The following is an 18448-nucleotide window of genomic DNA, read 5'->3' on the forward strand; positions in this document are numbered from 1 at the left end:
TGATGGACAAATGGATGGACAAGCTTTCTTTTTTCTTGCACTGAACTATAAGAACACGTAAAAGCTATTGGTTTGGTGAAGTAGAAACAACCTAGAAGTCCATTATGAAAGAGTGGATAGAGAAAATATGGTGGGTTCATTCTATGGAGTCTACAATTTAGAAAGTGATTAGACTTACACATAGTAACAGAAAGATGTTAAAACATAGGAAATCACATACAAATAGCAACAGTTTTGAATTTTAAAAGCATAATGTTTAGTGGATTTTAGAGGCATAGAACTTAGTAGAAAAAGGTAGGAAACAATGAGTTCTATACAAAAATGCCAATTTTGTAAAATAAAAATACATGCACACAAAATAGCAACATACAGATTGCAAAATAGGACATATTAAAATGGTTCCCCCAATGAGAGGGAACACAGGATGAAAACTGATGAATAAAGACAAAAATTTCACGTATGTACACACACACACACACGGGCTTTGCAAGACCCAATAGTGTCAATAACATGCCATGAACTGGTGAGCTGAGGAGTATGATTAACACCCTTCACTTGATGTTAAATCAGAAAAATATGACAATTACCCTGATAAGGTAAAAAACAATATTACTGACAACTAACCCAAGTGGGAGAACTGTGAGTGGGAACAAAAACCACATTTGCAAAACACTGCTGAGTCACAAAATAAATAGTGTTGGACCTGCCCATTATGTGCATAACGGACTATCTAAGGTCAAAGCTTTTATCAATACTTTATTCAGACTCTTTTATTTTAAAATAAGACCACAGAAAAAACTAATCTAACAGTAACTCTAGACAGACTCATGTGTTCTAAAGATCTCAGATTGTTCCAGTCACTTTTTAAAATAAATTCTTACAAATCTTTGCCAGATCATTCTATGACTAATCCCAGCTCCCCCAAATCCTACAATATTCTTCCCTACTCCCCCTTTTAAATACATTCATAGTTCCCCTGGTATATATTATCCCTTGTGCAGCAACCTTATAAACCAAACTTTGTTAGACTACAGGTGGGTTCCTGGCAGCCTTTGATTTATGGGCTTTAATAGTGCAGCACTGTGGGGTAAACAGAAGAAGCTGACCTGAAATAGCTGGAGGCTGCTGCTACTATAAAGCCTTCCACTCATTCCAGGTCTTTTTTTTTACTCTGAGAGAGGTGACAGGATGCTTTTTAAGACATGCTAGTTATGGCAAATCTGGTGATTTCATAATTGAGCTTCTATCCTCACTTCATTTATCTACTTATTTCCTATTTCACCACGATTCATACAATCCAGTGTTACAGGCTTTATAATGATGGTTAAGTCACGATAGGAATAAATGGACAACTAGTAAGTATCCATGAAAAACATTTTTTAAGCTCTTGAAACAGACCTTAAAAAAAAGTGCAAATGATGAGAATTTATTTGTTTTTCAAATGAGGAGAATTTAAATGCAGAATATTTCAGAGCTTGATTTAGATAATCCTGTGGCCACTGAAACAATGCTGTATTTTGAGTATACAAGTAATAAAACTATGTTTCATTTAACACCAAACTTCTGATTCATGAGCTTTAATTGTAAGACATGAAAAATAATAAATAGATGTCCAATCTAAATTATTAAATTGTTTATATGATAGAGAATCCATTAAGTATAAAGATCTTTCTCATGCCTCCTTTTCATCAAAATTATTATAATTTAAAACAGAACATAGGTTACTTTAAAAATCTCGGAGCAAAGCAAAGAAATCGAGTGCGTAGGTAACTTTTCTACAATAAGCAGTTATTTTACTATTATTTCTGCAATTTGCTTTTAATACTTTATCTTCTAGAAGTTAATAAAAAGTATTTCACAAGAAATTATTTCTAACCAAGGCATTAATTTTATCCAGACTAGATATTTTAAAGAAAATATTAATCTTTCTGAAGAAAAATATCTAAGATACTGGTTTACAGATATAAAATCATGGGTGTGTTTTAAGTTGTCAATGTAAAGATAGACATTGTTTTTAAAAATATTCCCTTTAAGGATTTGAGTAAATAGCCTAACGCTATATAAAATACTTTCTTATCATGACCTTAAGTATAGTAAAAGTATTTGTGTATCTAGGCAAATGAGGGAATTCTAAGACAAGAGTGATAATGTGAACTATACTCATGCTCATGTCTATCTGGATTTCCATTCAGCAAATGCCCAGTGAATGCAAATTAAACACAATTTCTAGAACCACAAAATCTTGGGGCCAGAACTTAGAGAATACTTAATTTGACTACTCATCCAATGCTTGAAACCCCTTCACAAATTACCCTTTAATGATTGTCCATGTTATGACAAGGTTACCCCAGAGAAAGGTAATGTGCTACCCTGAGAAAACACTACTCACTATCCTTTCATAGTAGGTTAAACCATATGAAATAGCTGTTATTTTAGGTAAAAATGGTCTAATACAGCTGATTTCATAGTAATGTCATAGTTAGGTGAACCCTAATATAACTTTGTAGTTTTGTGTTGAGTTAAAAAGTCTCTCTCTACTTTCAATACACTGACCCTAGTTCTGTAATGATCCAAAATAAGTCTAATCTTTTTTTCCCATATAACGAACTTCAAAATTGGTAACTTATTTCAAGTTGTGCCTTTAATTGTTCTTCATACTTTATGTTTCTATGTCCCTTAACCCTGTTTTCACTGTCCTTTAAATATGTTCCAATATTAAAATAATCTTTTAAAAGTATGACACCTAGTACTAAAAGGAACTATGTGATAAAAGTTTAAAAACAGTGGGACTCCACTCTTTCTCCCCCCGCCCTCTTTGGAAAGTTGATATCAAAGTAAAATTACATTAGTTTTTAAAACTTACTAAATAAAACCCTTAAATGTTAAATACATGTTGTATGGCTGAGTTGGGTTCCTAACCCTCTGCTGATGCTTAAGTTTTAAGTATAAAATGCTAACATTTATTCCTTTTGAATTTCACTTTGCATACAGCCCAACTACTCCAGCCTTCAAAACTCATTTTAAATATAACTTCATGTCATATAAAAATGTGAAAAAAATGCTTTCAATATTTTCATCCAAATCATTAATAACATTATTGAGCAGAGATGATGAAAACAGTACTCTGTGGCATTTCACTACAGGCCATTCCTTTAACTAAGATATTACTCCATTTGGTGTGGCCACTTAGCCAATTATTTATCTAATGCCTTTTCCCTCATATAGTCCATACTTTTGTTCACAATGATCTTGTGAAAAGACTTAATTTATTAAAGGTTAGATAATCTTTACCTGACTGGTAGCCTCGTGTAAGTTTAGCTGGACAATATTTTCTTAGCAAATCAATCTTGGCTCCAGAAGTTACTATCTTCTTTAGCAATCCATCTGGAATCATTCCAGGAGCCACCATTATAATCGCCAGTTTGTGCAACATTGTTTTTGAAAGTTAAGTACTTTTCCATTTTCAGTCTAGGGCACTTAGCTCAATTTTTTTTAAATGCGTCAAAAGATCACAGGCCATGTTTTACTGTTTTAATTTGTAAGTTCCTTGATCACACTGCACCTGGACAGGTGATCATGTGCATATTATCTGCAGGTTGGTGCACAGTAACAATCTTTTCACTACTCTAGGGTGTCTGTTCTTCTTCACATGTCCTCTCTCAAAAACTTGTGATTTTTGTACTGAAGGAGAGTAGTGAAAGGGAAAATAAAACTAAACACAGGAATTAGAGAACACAAAATTACACGGGAATTAAGAAGTTCTAATTTCTCATCATCATTACAAATTTTTACCCAAGCAATGAGTAGGGCTGGTCTTTCTGTGGCTTTCTTCTTCTTCTTTAAACTATTTAAGGTTATTTTATTTAACAATAAAGTATTTCAGTACTTTAAACATTCTCTTATATTTTGCTATTTTAAATTCATTGTAAATATATATATATATATTTTTAAGTTTATCTTTATTGTTGAAAATATTACAGATGTCCCCTTTTTCCCCCATTGATCCCCTCCACCACACATCCACCCCACCCCCAGGCCTTCCCCAGACCAGTGTCTGTGTCCATGAGTTATGCTTATAAACATATAAATTCTTTGATTAATCTCTCCCCACCCACTCCCCCACCCCTGCCTTCCCTCTGAGATCCCTCAGTCTGTTCCATGCTTCTGTGTCTCTGGATCCATTTTGTTCATCAGCTTACTTTGTTTATTATATTCCACATATAAGTGCGATCATGTGGTACTTGTCTTTCTCTGACTGGCTTATTTCACTTAGCATAATACTCTCCAGTTCCATCCATGCTATGCCAAAGGATAAAAGATCCTTCTTCTTTACAGCTGCATAGTATTCCATGGTGTACTTTTTTATCCACTCACCTACTGATGGGCACTTGGGCTGTTTCCAGATCTTAGCTATTGTAAATTGTGCTGCTATGAACATCGGAGTGCATAAGTTCTCTCTGACTGGTGTTTCGGATTTCTTAGGATATATTCCTAGAAGTGGGATCACTGGGTCAAAAGGCAGCTCCATTTTTAATTTTTTGAGGAAACTCCATACTGTTTTCCATAGTGGCTACACCAGTCTGCATTCCCACCAGCAGTGTACTAGGGCTCCCCTTTCTCCACACCCTCGCCAGCACTTGTAGTTCGTTGATTTGTTGATGGTAGCTATGGCTTTCTTCTTAATGTAAATATCACGCATATTATTTTAAATGAGGATAATAATCTGTCTATTCTCTCAAAGAATATATTCAAGAGAAATAGCAAGGAACCTCATTATTTTCTGTGTAGTGGATTTTGATGTAGAATGTCACTTCTTTATTCACTCTCTTAAATTTACTATATATGGAGAATAAAGTGAAGTATGTGGTAAGAGAGAAAAATAATTTTACGGCTAACCACAATCTGCCAACGTATCACTATACACCTTTGGGATAGCAATTAGCAGGTAATAAAAGGTGTTTTTCCTTCAGATAAATGGTCTCAAGGCACACTTTTTCTACTATTTTATGAGAATGAGACTCAAGTGATCCTGATGGTATGTTAAGAATGGATTAGAATAATAACACTAAAATTCTTATACAAGTAATAAAATTAGTGTTGATATTGTTTTCTAACCATTATATATGAAATTAAGTTAAAAGAAAATAGAGCAAGTAATATCTTTCACTAATTATTGTAAAATTTGGATTTTAAAATTACTTTACCCTTTTACCTATTATCCCTATAATAGTATAAAAAAATAATTACCAAAGCATTGATTAATTAACATAACTGGATGAATTCTATTTGAATCTGTGAGAAAACTCTGACTCTTTGACGTAATTATAGTACGTACTTTTGGATATACAGAGTAAAGATAGCCAGAATTCCTCAATACCTACACATACAAATTAATAAATACATCATATGATTTAAAGTGAGCATTTGGCATATCCTAAAGCAATGGAAGTGATCAGTCACAGATGCAAACACAGCTTTCTAACACTTTCAGTGACTGTATGAAAAGCTAATCAAAACTCTGTAGATAAATAGCACAGAGTATGTATAGAAAAGCATAACAGTTCTTAAGCATCCTTCAAAAGTCATGGTAATCTCAAAGATAAGCAAGTAAATACAAAGTCACAAACTGCATTAAACAGGCTTTTCCACAGAAAGAGAACCAATGGGATATGTGGAGAGGGAGAGAGAGGGAGAGGGAGAAAGAGGAAGGTGGGAGAGAGAAAAATTGAGATTTATTTATTTGAAGGAAGTAGCTCACGGTATTGTAGAGGCTATCAAGTAGGAATTCCTTAGGGCAGGCTGGAAACTCAGACAAGATTTCTATATCATAATACTGAGGAAGAATTTCTTCTTTTTCTGGAAACCACAGTATTTGCTTTTAAGGCCTTTGATTGGATGAGGCCCACCCACATTATTTAGGGTATTATACTTTACTTAAAGTCAACTTATAATGAATGCTCATAAAAGCTACAAAAACCCTTCACAATAATATCTAGACCAGTGTTTGACCAAACAATTAATCACCAAAAGCTTAGCAAAGCTGAGACATAAAATGAACCATCATAAAAACCTAACAGGTTTTACTCATCAAGTTACAAGTTTAAAAGTTTGCTGGTGAGAGCCTAGTGAATGAGTATCTTCTTGTATTGCTTGTTATCTATAAATTGATACATGTGGAATTTTTTAAACATGTATTACAAAGCCTTAAACTGTTAACAATAACAAAGGTTATTTCCATGTAATTAATTTCACTTCTAGAAATCTTTGCTGAAGAAACAATGAAAAGCTAATTTTCCTTTGTTTAATGTATTAATGCTTTAGAACTGAAAAGCAAATCTTTTATTTTTTTTGGGGGGGTGGAGGTAATACATGGGCTAAATTAGTCATTGCAGCATGGTGTATACTGGGGAAAAAATTGGCCATAACCTGAGTTTCCTACAATAGTAACCTTAGTACAGAACCACTGGTACAAATTTGAGAACTAAAAATAAGAGAGAAAAAGAAAGACACACACACACACACACACACACACAGAACTAAGTTATTCCTAAGGAACAATTCAGCTATTATTCAAAATTCAAATGACATCTCAAGAAATATGATTTGGAAAAAAGTGTGGGATCACCATTTCTACATTTTACATGGTTTTACCTACTAATGAAATCCCTTTAGTGTTTGGTTTTTTAAATAGCATTTCATCATACCAAACTGCCTATGATCTTCTAAGTGTCCTGCGGAAGTCTTAAATGCTCTTCACGAAATATTTCCAATTGATGGATACAGGATGTCTTTCTACTTATTAGGTTATATTTAATTTCTTTCAGCAGTGTTTTGTAGTTTTCAGTGTACAGTCTTTTACCTCCTTAGTGGAATTTATTTCTAGGTATTTTATTCTTTAAGATGCTACTGTAATCTAAATTGCTTTCTTCATTTCCTTTTTGACTGGTTCATCGCAGGTGTATGGGAACACTACTGATTTTTGTGTGTTAATCTTTTAACCTACAACTTTGCTCAATTCATTGATTAGCTCTGCTGTTGGCTATGTTTAATAAGGCATTATAAAAAAAGACAACACGAAATTCACAAGAAAAAGATAATTCACAAGCAATGAATTACAGGTAATAGAAATAGTTCATAAAATTGGGAACTTGCAGAGATGACCATCTTCACAACCTCAATTTCTAAAAGAAAAAACTGGAAGGCTTTGAGGAACAAAGACGACTAAATTCAGACTTGCAGCAAGTATTAAAATCAAGTGTATGTTAGTCATACTCACTGTTAAAAATTCAATTGATAAGGGTGTTGCTAAGCAAAGACCCAATAAGGCTGTGACTGTAGCATATGTACTTTCATTTGTATCACGTGGTTTAGGGAAAAGAGATCACTGGGATTTCTTCACACCAGATTTGATAAATAAAGTTATTTTTAATCAGAAAATGAGAGAGACACAGAAAGACAAACATAGGGGTGGAAAGTATATAAACACATTAAATCGAGGAAGTAGATCTCTGAAATAACTGTGGGTTTGTTTTGCTTTCGCTAAATGAAGCTGACTGTAATCAAACAGATAAGAAGCTATAAGAACCAATGCCCTGAACTGGGACTATTAGCTGTATAAAATGACTCATGTCTCCCAATTTTCTATAAGCAAAAAGCAGGTTGAAAACCAGTATAATCTCCAAAACTACATTAGATATAACCAACAAAGATACTAAAAAATTTAAAACCTACAGGAGCATAAAATACAATGGACAAAAGACCCTGCCCTTAAACCCCGAAAAGAAAATCATGGCACATCAAAGAGCAATCCTATCCCCAAGGCAGAGATTCTTATTTAATGTGTCCACTGAAATTTCAGAATTGCTACATACTAATGATAGCTGTGCATCTCTGATTCTTAGTATTTGCTACTGACAGTGATTAGAGCAAATACCCTACCTTTGTCTCATCACTGTACACTAGATTGGTTGTAGGTAAACAACATATGTTTTGGCTTCTAGTTCTGCAGGTCAAAAAGAACTACATATCTGGGCCAGATAATATGGAAACTGCAGCACATCATAACCCACCTATCACCCAGAAATCCTCGACTTTTGAGCTTGAGGCATTAGCTGGATAGAACTTCCAGATTTTCACCCACAGGGACAGGATAACCAAATTTGCCTGTGAGATGGAGACTGAGTATTTGGTGACCAAAAGAGCAGACTGTGGTATATTTGTGCTGTTTATCATCTATTTCCTGCTCTCTCCCTTCCAGGTTCATGGTAGGATCACACTACCTGGCCCCATTATGATTGGGGGAAGGGAGGGGACATTGTGAATATAAATTGGGAATAAAAGTGTCATTCCCAGTCCAGAATATTGAATTACTGGTAGTAAATCTGACTGGGCTTGTTTTCACTCTGCAACAATAACGGGTAATGTTTTACGTAGGAATGACACGATCAAGCTATTTCCTAGGGTTAGGACAACATGAGACGTAGTCCCAAGATAATCCTCAGTGTATGTGTAGCATGAGTAAAGTATAAATCTTGTTATCTGAAGCCAGAGACTTGAGGGTATAATCTGCCTGTCCTGGCTAATACACACCGTATGCTGTTTGCACGGTTCTATGACCTTAGTTTTTCTCTGTGATTTTTGTTATATTATGAAGTCATATAGCTTCATACCTGAGACAACCTAGTATTTCAGCACCCAAAAGAGTATAATTGCTAAGATCAAATTTGTAAAATTCCCTGTGTATTTCCTCTCCCAAGCCATTTATTAAAATGCCATTGAAAAATATTTAATAGAAGTGATCTTTATCTTGGGGATGTAGTTGCATACTTATAAATCTCCATTTAAATTCTATACCTAATTCTGTTTTCCTAATTCTTAGTATAGTTTCTTCCCATGATATAAAATAGATCCTTTAAGTAAAGTTGATTTCATTTTCACCTACCAAGTTTTGTTATTAACAAATGTTGCTGAGAATTCCTTGCATTGTTATTTATGACACATCCATAAATGGTCAACTGTTTAATGTAAATAGGCCAATTGAGTCTTTAATGCCTTCTAGGACATTAAATCAAGAGGAAAAAAAAACTTATGGAAAAATTCAAATAGAAACCAATGCCTTTATGCAATGAAAAGTAACTCAAGCATAAATACTTTTAAAAATTCAAAAATTTTTTATAAATCTTATACCACTAAAAATCACTACACATGCAATAACACATTTATAGTCAGCTATTTGCTTCTCTTATTTGATAAATAATATTATAACCCAGACATTAACATAAGAATTATTATTAATATGAGGAAGTCCCATATATTTTAGCCCTTTAGCTCTATTTTTAGTCTATCATAAAATTCCCAAACTTTAACACTGAGTTTACATAAGTATATTTTTTTTCTCCAAAATATACCATGGAAAGTAAATGGTACGAAACTGAATAAATAGTTATAAAGCTCTCAGGGGAGGAGAGTCAGAAGAAAAGTATAAATATGTAATGGATGTGCAGTTTTATTACCTGAGTATTTAACAACTCCTCACACTTATGTGCTTGTTTCTCAATTGCAGAAATGTACTGTTTTTCAATAGCTTCTACTTGTTGCTTAACTGAAGACTGTAGTAGTGCCTAAAAGACAAACAAACAAAAAGCCATTTGGATCACAGACAAAACTCAGAATCTACGGTTGGCATGAGAATTTTTTTGACAGTTGTACATATCTGAAATATGATCCTCTTCTGCATTAGAAAACACACGTTTGCGAATATTGAAGCACATTCATACATAACACTACTTTAAGCTTTCTGGTTTAAGTTTTCCCGTTACCAAGACTACAGCTTTTTTGGCCAGATGTTCCTTCCACACACCTCTCCTTTAAAAAGGCCAAGTCATAGAAGATGATAAAGAGAGTGAGCAGTTCTGTTAAATATAAATTCAGTTTAGTGAAGACCACACAGGATGAGAAGCGTATGAAAGCTGCTGAAAAAAAAAAGAAGGGAAAAAACCCAGACATATTTCACTGGCTGACAAAATCTACATCCTCTCAGCGCACTGTAATACCCATGGGCCAAGCGTGATCTTCAAGACCACAAGTCAAGTAAAAGCAGATGGAAACTCTGAGCAATTTCAAACATAAAAGAACTGCCCCCCAGGAACTTCACATCCCTGTGAAAAGGTGTAAGTCAAAGTGGGGAAGTCAGTAAGAATCTCAAGGCAGTACTCGTAAAAAGTAATAAAACTTGGGAGACTGGACAAAACCAAGTGGGTAGTGTAAATGTTGGAACCTCACTCAGTCAGTTAAATACAAAGACATTAACACTGTTCTAAGGGAAGCCAAATCAGCATTTGAAGATGTTCCACCCACTCACTTCCTTACGAGATGCTTAGAATATTATCTTTTTTCTCTTCTTTTTTAAGCATTATATGTTATACTTAACATGTCCCCAATATTATCTTACATACTATTTATAAACCCCAAATTATTCTAAAATATGCACTCAACCATATATATAAGAACTCTTAAGCAAATATTCTATTTTTGAAGGTCTATCTGGATAATAAACTACTCAATCAAAATAGTAAGTTGAAACAGACACATGTCTTATAGAAAACAGACGTTTGGCACATTCTCCAAAATATGAAAAAATAAGCCAAATCTCTTAAATAATCTCTGTTATGAAAATAGATTTACTTGGTTGGAAGCAACATGCATTAAGAAGCTAAATAAGTCTACATGTATTTAGATAACACTAAGATAAAATATTTTTTAAACCTCTGGATAAGCCTCAGATTTTCAGATAATTAACTTTCTCTTGCAAATGTTAGATGGTCTGCTGATGCTACCATTCCCATAATTCAACAATCATCACTCTAAAGCTGCAGAATTACTAGTAAACTTAGTAAAGGAAAACAGGACTCTGACTGAGTTTTAACCAAAATAAACTCAACAGTGGAATTACTACAAACAAAGGAGGTAATTTCCAAAAACTATCCTCACAACTAGAATATTAACCATTATGGACATTCTTACAAATACACAATTGGTACTAGCTACCTGCTTTTATGGCTTGATCTATCATTATATAATTGGATATTTATTTTCCAATGTAATACACCATAAAAATCACCTTTAAATTTCTCATATATTGTAAATGTAAAAGTGAACATTAATCTTAATATTTCCCTGCAATTTATTCTTTCTCTGTAATTGCCTCTATAGATATCAAAGACACAAGGAAGCCTTCCCATGGGCTTATACAAAAATACAAAAAGATATATCAAAGAATTATTTCCTTTATATGACCTTTTTAAACTATTTCAACACATATAAAGAATTAAGACTCACGATGTGTAGAAGCAGAAAAATAAAGATGTATACAAACATGGTATAATGAAAACAAAATGCTACCAAAGGCAGGGAATGTTTTATTAATTTTCAACATATTTAGGTTTTAGCCACAGTTCTATCAGAGACTTTCTGTTTCATCTCAAGGAATTTAATTTACTGAACTTGAGGAAAACTACTTACCACACTTCTTTAACAATAATTTTAAAGGTGTGAACAAGATTGTGGGTTCCTTTAGTACAGGAACTATATATTACTCATCTTTATCACGCATAATTTCTTATACAGTTCCTTTCAAGTAGTAGACACATACAATAGCTATTTGGTAACTAATGACCCTTGTATTAAGATTAATATTTTTTTTAAGTCACAGTATGAGTGGTACCAATATTCACTGAAAAGTTCACCAAGCTTCAAATTATAACTGCCAACTTCAGTTACCAAATTTGTTGCTGAGTACATTTAATCCCTACCAAGGATTTCAACTTTTTGTTATTATTTTAGACTAGAAATGTCCATTCTTTCTACTCTACAGGATAAATTTTGAGTAAATAAAATAGAGTGTGGGAAGGACTACAAAATCCTTGGAAGGGAAAGTATGTAATATATTCTACAATTATTAGACTCATAGAACACAGATATTAGGTCAAACACCACCCAAAACCAATATAATATATGCTGGAATTTAAGTGAGTAGAGAAGTAGAGCCACAGCAGACTACTGCAACCCAAACTATACTCTGTTATCCCAACAAATACAGTTTTGTTCTTGAGCTTGAGAGCATCATGCTAAGCAAAATAAGTGAGATGGAAAAGGGCAAGAACCATATTGTTTTACTCGTATGTGGGATACAAAGCAGAAAGCAACATGAACAAATAAAACAAACTCACAGACACAGATGACAGGCTGGTGATTATCAGAGTGGAAGGGGAGTAGGGGGAAGATGAAGAGGGCAAAGGGGTCAAATGTATGGTGACTGAAGAAGACTGAACTTTGGGTGGTGAGCACACAATGCAATATATAGATGATGAATTACAGAACTGTACACCTGAAAACTGTGTAATTTATTAATCAATGAGACGCCAATAAATTCAATAAAAAGTAAATAAAAAATAAGTAAAAGTATAGTGTAAAAGGACCTGGGAGCAGTTTTTAACCAGTGTGCCTCAGAATTGTTAAAACATGTAATACCACAGTTTTTATTCACCCATCTACTGATGGGCATCTGGGCTGCTTCCAGATCTTGACTACTGTAAATAATGCTGCTATGAACATAGAGGTGCATATATTCTTTCTGATTGGTGTTTCGGATTTCTTAGGATATATTTCCAGAGGTGGGATCACTGGGTCAAAAGGCAGCTCCATATTTAATTTTTTGAGGAAACTCCACACTGTTTTCCAAAGTGGCTGCACCAGTCTGCATTCCCACCAGCAGTGCACTAAGGTTCTCTCTTCTCCACATCCTCACCCGCATTTGTTGTGTTTTATTGATGGTAGCCATTCTGGCTACATGGCTATAAAAAAGAAGGAATTCTTGCCCTTTGCAACAGCATGGATAGACCTGAAGATTATTATGCTAAGCAAGATAAGCCAGTCAAAAAAAGACAAATACCGTATGATCTCACTTATATGTAGACTCTGATGAATAAAATAAACTGATGAACAAAATATAACCAGAGGCATGAATACAGGAGACAGACAGCTATCAGAAAGGAGGGCTGCTAGAAGAGATTAGCCAAGAACATGCATGCATATATTAATAGCCCATGGACACAGACAACAATGTCGTGAAGGTGGGGGGCTGGGTGGAGGAGAGCAAAGGGGGGAAATCTATAATAGTGTCAACAATAAAAAAAATTTAAAAAGCCCAAAAAACAAAAAACAACTACCATGCAATACCTGAGTACTAGTCAGGGGCTCTGACCTCTTTTCCCTTAGATTGGTAAATTAAAAAAATGACAGCAGCTAATACAATAAAAGCCATCCAGTGTGAATAAATCATTATACCTAAGTTCTTTTGTCAGATCGGCAAAAAATATATTTTTGGTGTGCTCCAGAATTTTAGTAATTAGTTTATATGTGCCACAAGATGAAAAAGGTTGAAAATCATTGCTCTAGGGAAAAGACTTCAATCTGGACTTAAGGCTTTCATTTACTCAAAAGTGTCTCCATAGTCAAGTTCAGGTCCCTAGTCTCCTGCTACCCAGGCTGGCAAAAGTTAGGCAATATTCAGACCCTGTAAATTCAACCTTTGGGGAGAATGAAGGTGCATGTTTCTCAAGAGCAAATTCCAGATATCTTGAGTAGTGATAGTAATGGATTTGGCCATATTTCTTTTTAGAAAGCAACAAAGGAATTGTAACTGAAAATTATGGAAAAATGATTTCAAAAAAGATTTCTCCTTTCCTTTTTCCTTAATTTAAAAAAGGAGAAGTAACAAGGTCATGTTGAGGCTGCTGAAAATCTACCGTTACAGATCTCAAGCATTTGAAATTGCAGTGATTCTCAGATTTTTCTACGTATTTGAATTACAGTGCAGAAGGTACCATACAATTCAAAAAGAAAAATGTTAAATTATGGGTGTAGATCTAAACATGGAAATTCAATACAGTCTAGCCATGCTATAAAGTGTTTTAGAGTCTCTGAAAGCCAAAGAAAATCCTCAGAACTGAGGGAATCATTCCTGTTGGCCTTGTTGTTAAGGGATTCTAGTAACATAAGAGTTGCTACCTCAAACACCACAAAAGTCTCCCAGTGAAAATTTCTTTTGTGCCATGGACAACACATTAAAATTAAGAAGTTTCTAAAATTAAGTACAGCGCAGAGGCTCTGCATGTCTGCCTTCCAGATACTTTAAACTTCTGAATAGCTGCCATATGGATATGCCTCTCCCTCAGATGCCACAATATTGTTCCTTGTGACTTGAGTAAGAGCTGCAGTTTCATTGAGAGACAGAGAGAGACAGAGAGAGAGAGAATTCTAAAACAATCTTTTCAGAATCTTTCATAGGGTTAAATGAAAGATTTGAACACTTCAGTGTTTAAACAACCTGGTTTTTAAACACTAAAGACCCTTGCACCTCATTTTCTGAAAGATCAGAGACCATGGAAAAAAGAAGCCCATCAGGATGTCAGAAATATTTGGCCTACAAACACATGCATTAACATTCCAAGAAGGCAGTACAATTTGTTGAATAGAGCCCTGCATCAAGCTTTGAGGGAACTGGCTCTTACTTAAAACTCCTCCTCTGCTTATATGTGTTTGATCAAGGCATAGTTTCTCTGTCTTACATTCCTTATCTAATCAATGGGAAGAATAAAAGAGTTTCTTCATTGCCAATGATGAAGGAATAAAGGACTTTTTTGAAATCATAACAGTTAATTTAATTTTTTATATTGATGATATGAAAAGGTGGTATTGTTCTAACCATTTGCTGTTTTTTGAGAGCTAAATTCCCTACTTTTTCATGACAAATGAAACTCATGCTCTGTGGATTTAAGTTAGGATCAATATTATCTTTTAATTACTAGATTTAAGACCATTAAAGTGAAGAATTTTCCTCCAAATTAATCGAAATTCATTCATCAAATAAAGATCTCAAAGATTAGAAAGAACTTTTATTTTCATACTAAAAAGCAATTAACATTGAGAAAAATTAGGTTTCAATTAAATCAATTTTATAGAAGACACATTGACAAAGATTAAATTTTCCTTTTTTTTAATCATAAAGAAAATAAAATTATGAACTTAGATGATAATGTAAGACACTTCCACTGGGTTCTTTTCCAGATAAAAGTTAACCATATATTACAGATGTTATAGTATTCAGGGTAATATGTAAAATACTTAAAATCTTTTTGACTGGGCAGCAATTAGAAGTGCCATCCCAGGACTGGAGCAGGTGACAGAGGCTCCCTCCAGTGCCAGCTCCTGTTTGTGTGGGGTTAGGGAGAAGCCCAAGGAGAAGGGACAAGGTCATCTAAGTGGCTCAGAGGAATTGTTAACACATTAATTGCTATGGAAGTATCTGAGTCTTTTAAGATGGCACAAAGTGGTGCTTCTGGCTGAACATGAGCACCAACATTAGGTTGTCAGAGTGGATTAATTACCCCCAAAAATTTGGTTACGTGAATATCCTGCTAAACACCAAAAAAGGATATCCTTTGAACTTTGTGCTTTTGACTACATGGACAAAATCAGGATCTATATGGATTATTCCTCACATGGAATTCCTTTCTCATTGCTATAAAGCAATCTGATAATCAATTCACTGCAAATTGGAGACATGACAATTTTAAATAAATTATCTCACCTCTGGAAAAGATAAAGCCTGGGGAGTAAAGGGGACTAATACCCAGACCACAATAAGAGCAAAATTTAATTTTTACAATTCATACTTGCATGTCTTTTGAATATATTAGGGAAAATCATTCTATCTTTTAATAATTTATCCTTGGTATAAGATGTATATTCTCATATGTCAAATTTCCCCAGAGCTGATTAATTAGAACTTAAGGATAAAATCAAAACCAGCCTTCTATTTTGACACTGGGTTGTATACTAATTAGAAATGTTACACCTTAAAATGTTATTCTCCCAAATGTCACTGATTCTTATGTCTCTGCTTTCCTTCCTCAGAGTCTGTGTTTTATAGTTAAGAGAAAACAATAAAGTTAACCATTCCTCTCATATCCTTTCAAACAGGGAAAATTTTAAAAATTTAACAGTGGTTTTTGCATACATATCTTCAATTTGGACTTAGAAAATTAAATGAATGTAAGAATAACTTTCATCAGCTTATCTTTTCTGCCTTAAGAACTATGGTACGTATCCCTTCACTAACTGGAAAATTAGTGGCCAATAAAACATGAATAAAAATAAATCTGTAACACACACTTCAACTTATTCCTAAAGCCTAATTATGAAACACTTTTCAGGCAATATCTAAAACTGAAAATGCCTGAATCCAGAAAGACCCTGATGACAATTCAGTTCATTAGAATAATGAAAGATTAAGATCCACATAACTGATCTATTACATTAACTGGAATAGTTACAGAAATGATATTCTTCACAGATGCTACTATATAATCACTCCTCCAGCATTATTACTAGAGGTAAAAAACCTGTTGAATAAGCTTAGATAAAAGGAAGATTTGAAAAAACTTTCAATCCCATCAGAACACATCAAGCTTCACTGCGGTCAACATGGAAAGACAGTATTATTATGCATAAAATATACTTATGATAGAAGAGCCTGAATTTTTATGATAATAAGAATAAATCTATAATTAATACCTAGATGGGAAAGGGCTGCTATTGATTAAATTTCCAAGTTTGATCAACATCAGTCACAAATATTAACCTGACATGATATTCATTGGAACCCATAACACTTGAAGAGCACTTCACAAGGTAAGCGAAAAATAACTAATGGGGAAAAGGCAGGTCTTACATGTCTTAAGAAACTACTAACTAAATAAACTCTAATCACTTAACATTTTTTAATCATTGAAGAAATTTCTCAAGGTCTGTGCTGAAGCAGAAATTTGAAATTTATATCCTCAATACAGAATATTTTCCCTTCATTCCTTTAACTATCAGGCTGATGATCCAGTCACAATATAAAGGCAAGTCTTAAATCTATATTAGAACAAGTTTTCTTGCAAGGTTTCCAATGCCTTTTGGTTTTGGCTCGGCTAGAAAAACCACAAGAATAGCCTTGCATGCAAAAGTCTGGCTAAGCCCAGGAAACTCAGAGCACACAAGAATTATTCTCAACTACCAAACCTTTTTCAGTCCTCTGCTGAGGTTAAGTTTGGTGGAGGGATAAGAACAGACATGCCAAGTCTTTATTTCCAAACCAATCACTAGTATCTAGCATGCTGTTAGGCCAAACTCTATTGGCAACAGCAAACATCTTTATTTGTCCAGGAAAAATCTGATCATACGATAAAAGCTGGAATTTATGAGAATCCTTTTTCTATCAAATAACTAAAACTATAAATTTATTTCATTCTTTTGGATGAACAAAATACTGGAATTCAAACTAAAAGATATATGACAAGTCTCACATATCTTAATTTTTACTTTCCCCTTTGCACAAAAAGTTAGCAATCTCTAATCAAAGGGAAATATCAAAAGAAGAGAAAACAAAGTTGTTTCCCCCTCCTTGGAGCAGAACTTTATACAATACAAGTAATTCTACACCCTGGGAAAAATTGGTCTCCTAAATGTAATATGTTCTCCCTTATAAACTAGTACAAACAACTGAAGAGTTCAAATAAAACATTAGCAAGTGGGTGCTTTTGAAAAATGGAATACAGCAGGCATGTGATACTCCAAGCTGGCATTTAACATATGGTACACTGCTAAAATTCAAAGGAATCCTTACCAAAGGTACTTACAGCATATTTAACCTTTACAGAAAATTCACAGAGGACCATCACACTCAGTAAAATCAAGGTTGGGTAACATTGGAAATGAATATATCAGTAATTTCAATCAAGATAATTTCAGAACAACTTAAGTTTATGTAGAAACTTTGCATTATTTTTTACTAGAGGCAGCAGAAAATTTGTATGCCTAAAGACTCTAAGGTAACAGATTTGATATTCTGAAACTTAATGCAAAATGATAAAATATTTATATTAAATATTCTCTTTATAAAATGTTCTAAGACTTAAAAAAAAAAACAAAAACCTGCCCATTCCTTGCTTTCTCATTAAAACAAACAAGCATTTATAAACACTATTCATATAACTAGCACTCATTGGCTTTTGGCATCTAGGTTTCAATACACAGAATTTAAAGAACATTAATTCAGTCAAGCTTCAGAAACAAAGAATATAAAAGAGAAATAGGTGTGTATGTCTATGTGTCTAGTTTAGAGTAGATATCTTGAAAAGTGTAGATTATCTGTATGAAAGGATGACATTTGTAAATATACTCCATTTGGCCAAAAGCATGCACACAAAGGGTGAGAAAAGAAAGCTCTTAGAGTTTGAGAAGAGGGTATACACCTTAGATCATAATAGATATAAATTATTTGGTGTTTACATATAAATATTAAACCAAACTGCATTTTTTTTTGCCTTTTTCAGGCTAGTTT

General features: G+C 33.8%; 1 protein-coding gene across 2 annotated transcripts in view; it reads right to left on the reverse strand.

Moving 5' to 3' along the window:
• CCDC91 (coiled-coil domain containing 91) overlaps nt 1-18448 on the reverse strand; it is a 183200-nt gene that overhangs the window by 86256 nt on the left and 78496 nt on the right. For both annotated transcript variants that reach the window (XM_087814743.1, XM_016199099.2), the window contains one exon: nt 9513-9620. In XM_087814743.1, coding sequence (XP_087670869.1) covers nt 9513-9620 — 108 coding nt within the window. The remainder of the gene's footprint in view (nt 1-9512; nt 9621-18448) is intronic.

This window comes from Miniopterus natalensis, chromosome 2 (assembly GCF_054644295.1).
Source record: "Miniopterus natalensis isolate mMinNat1 chromosome 2, mMinNat1.hap1, whole genome shotgun sequence".
NCBI classification, from domain to species: Eukaryota; Metazoa; Chordata; class Mammalia; order Chiroptera; family Miniopteridae; genus Miniopterus; species Miniopterus natalensis.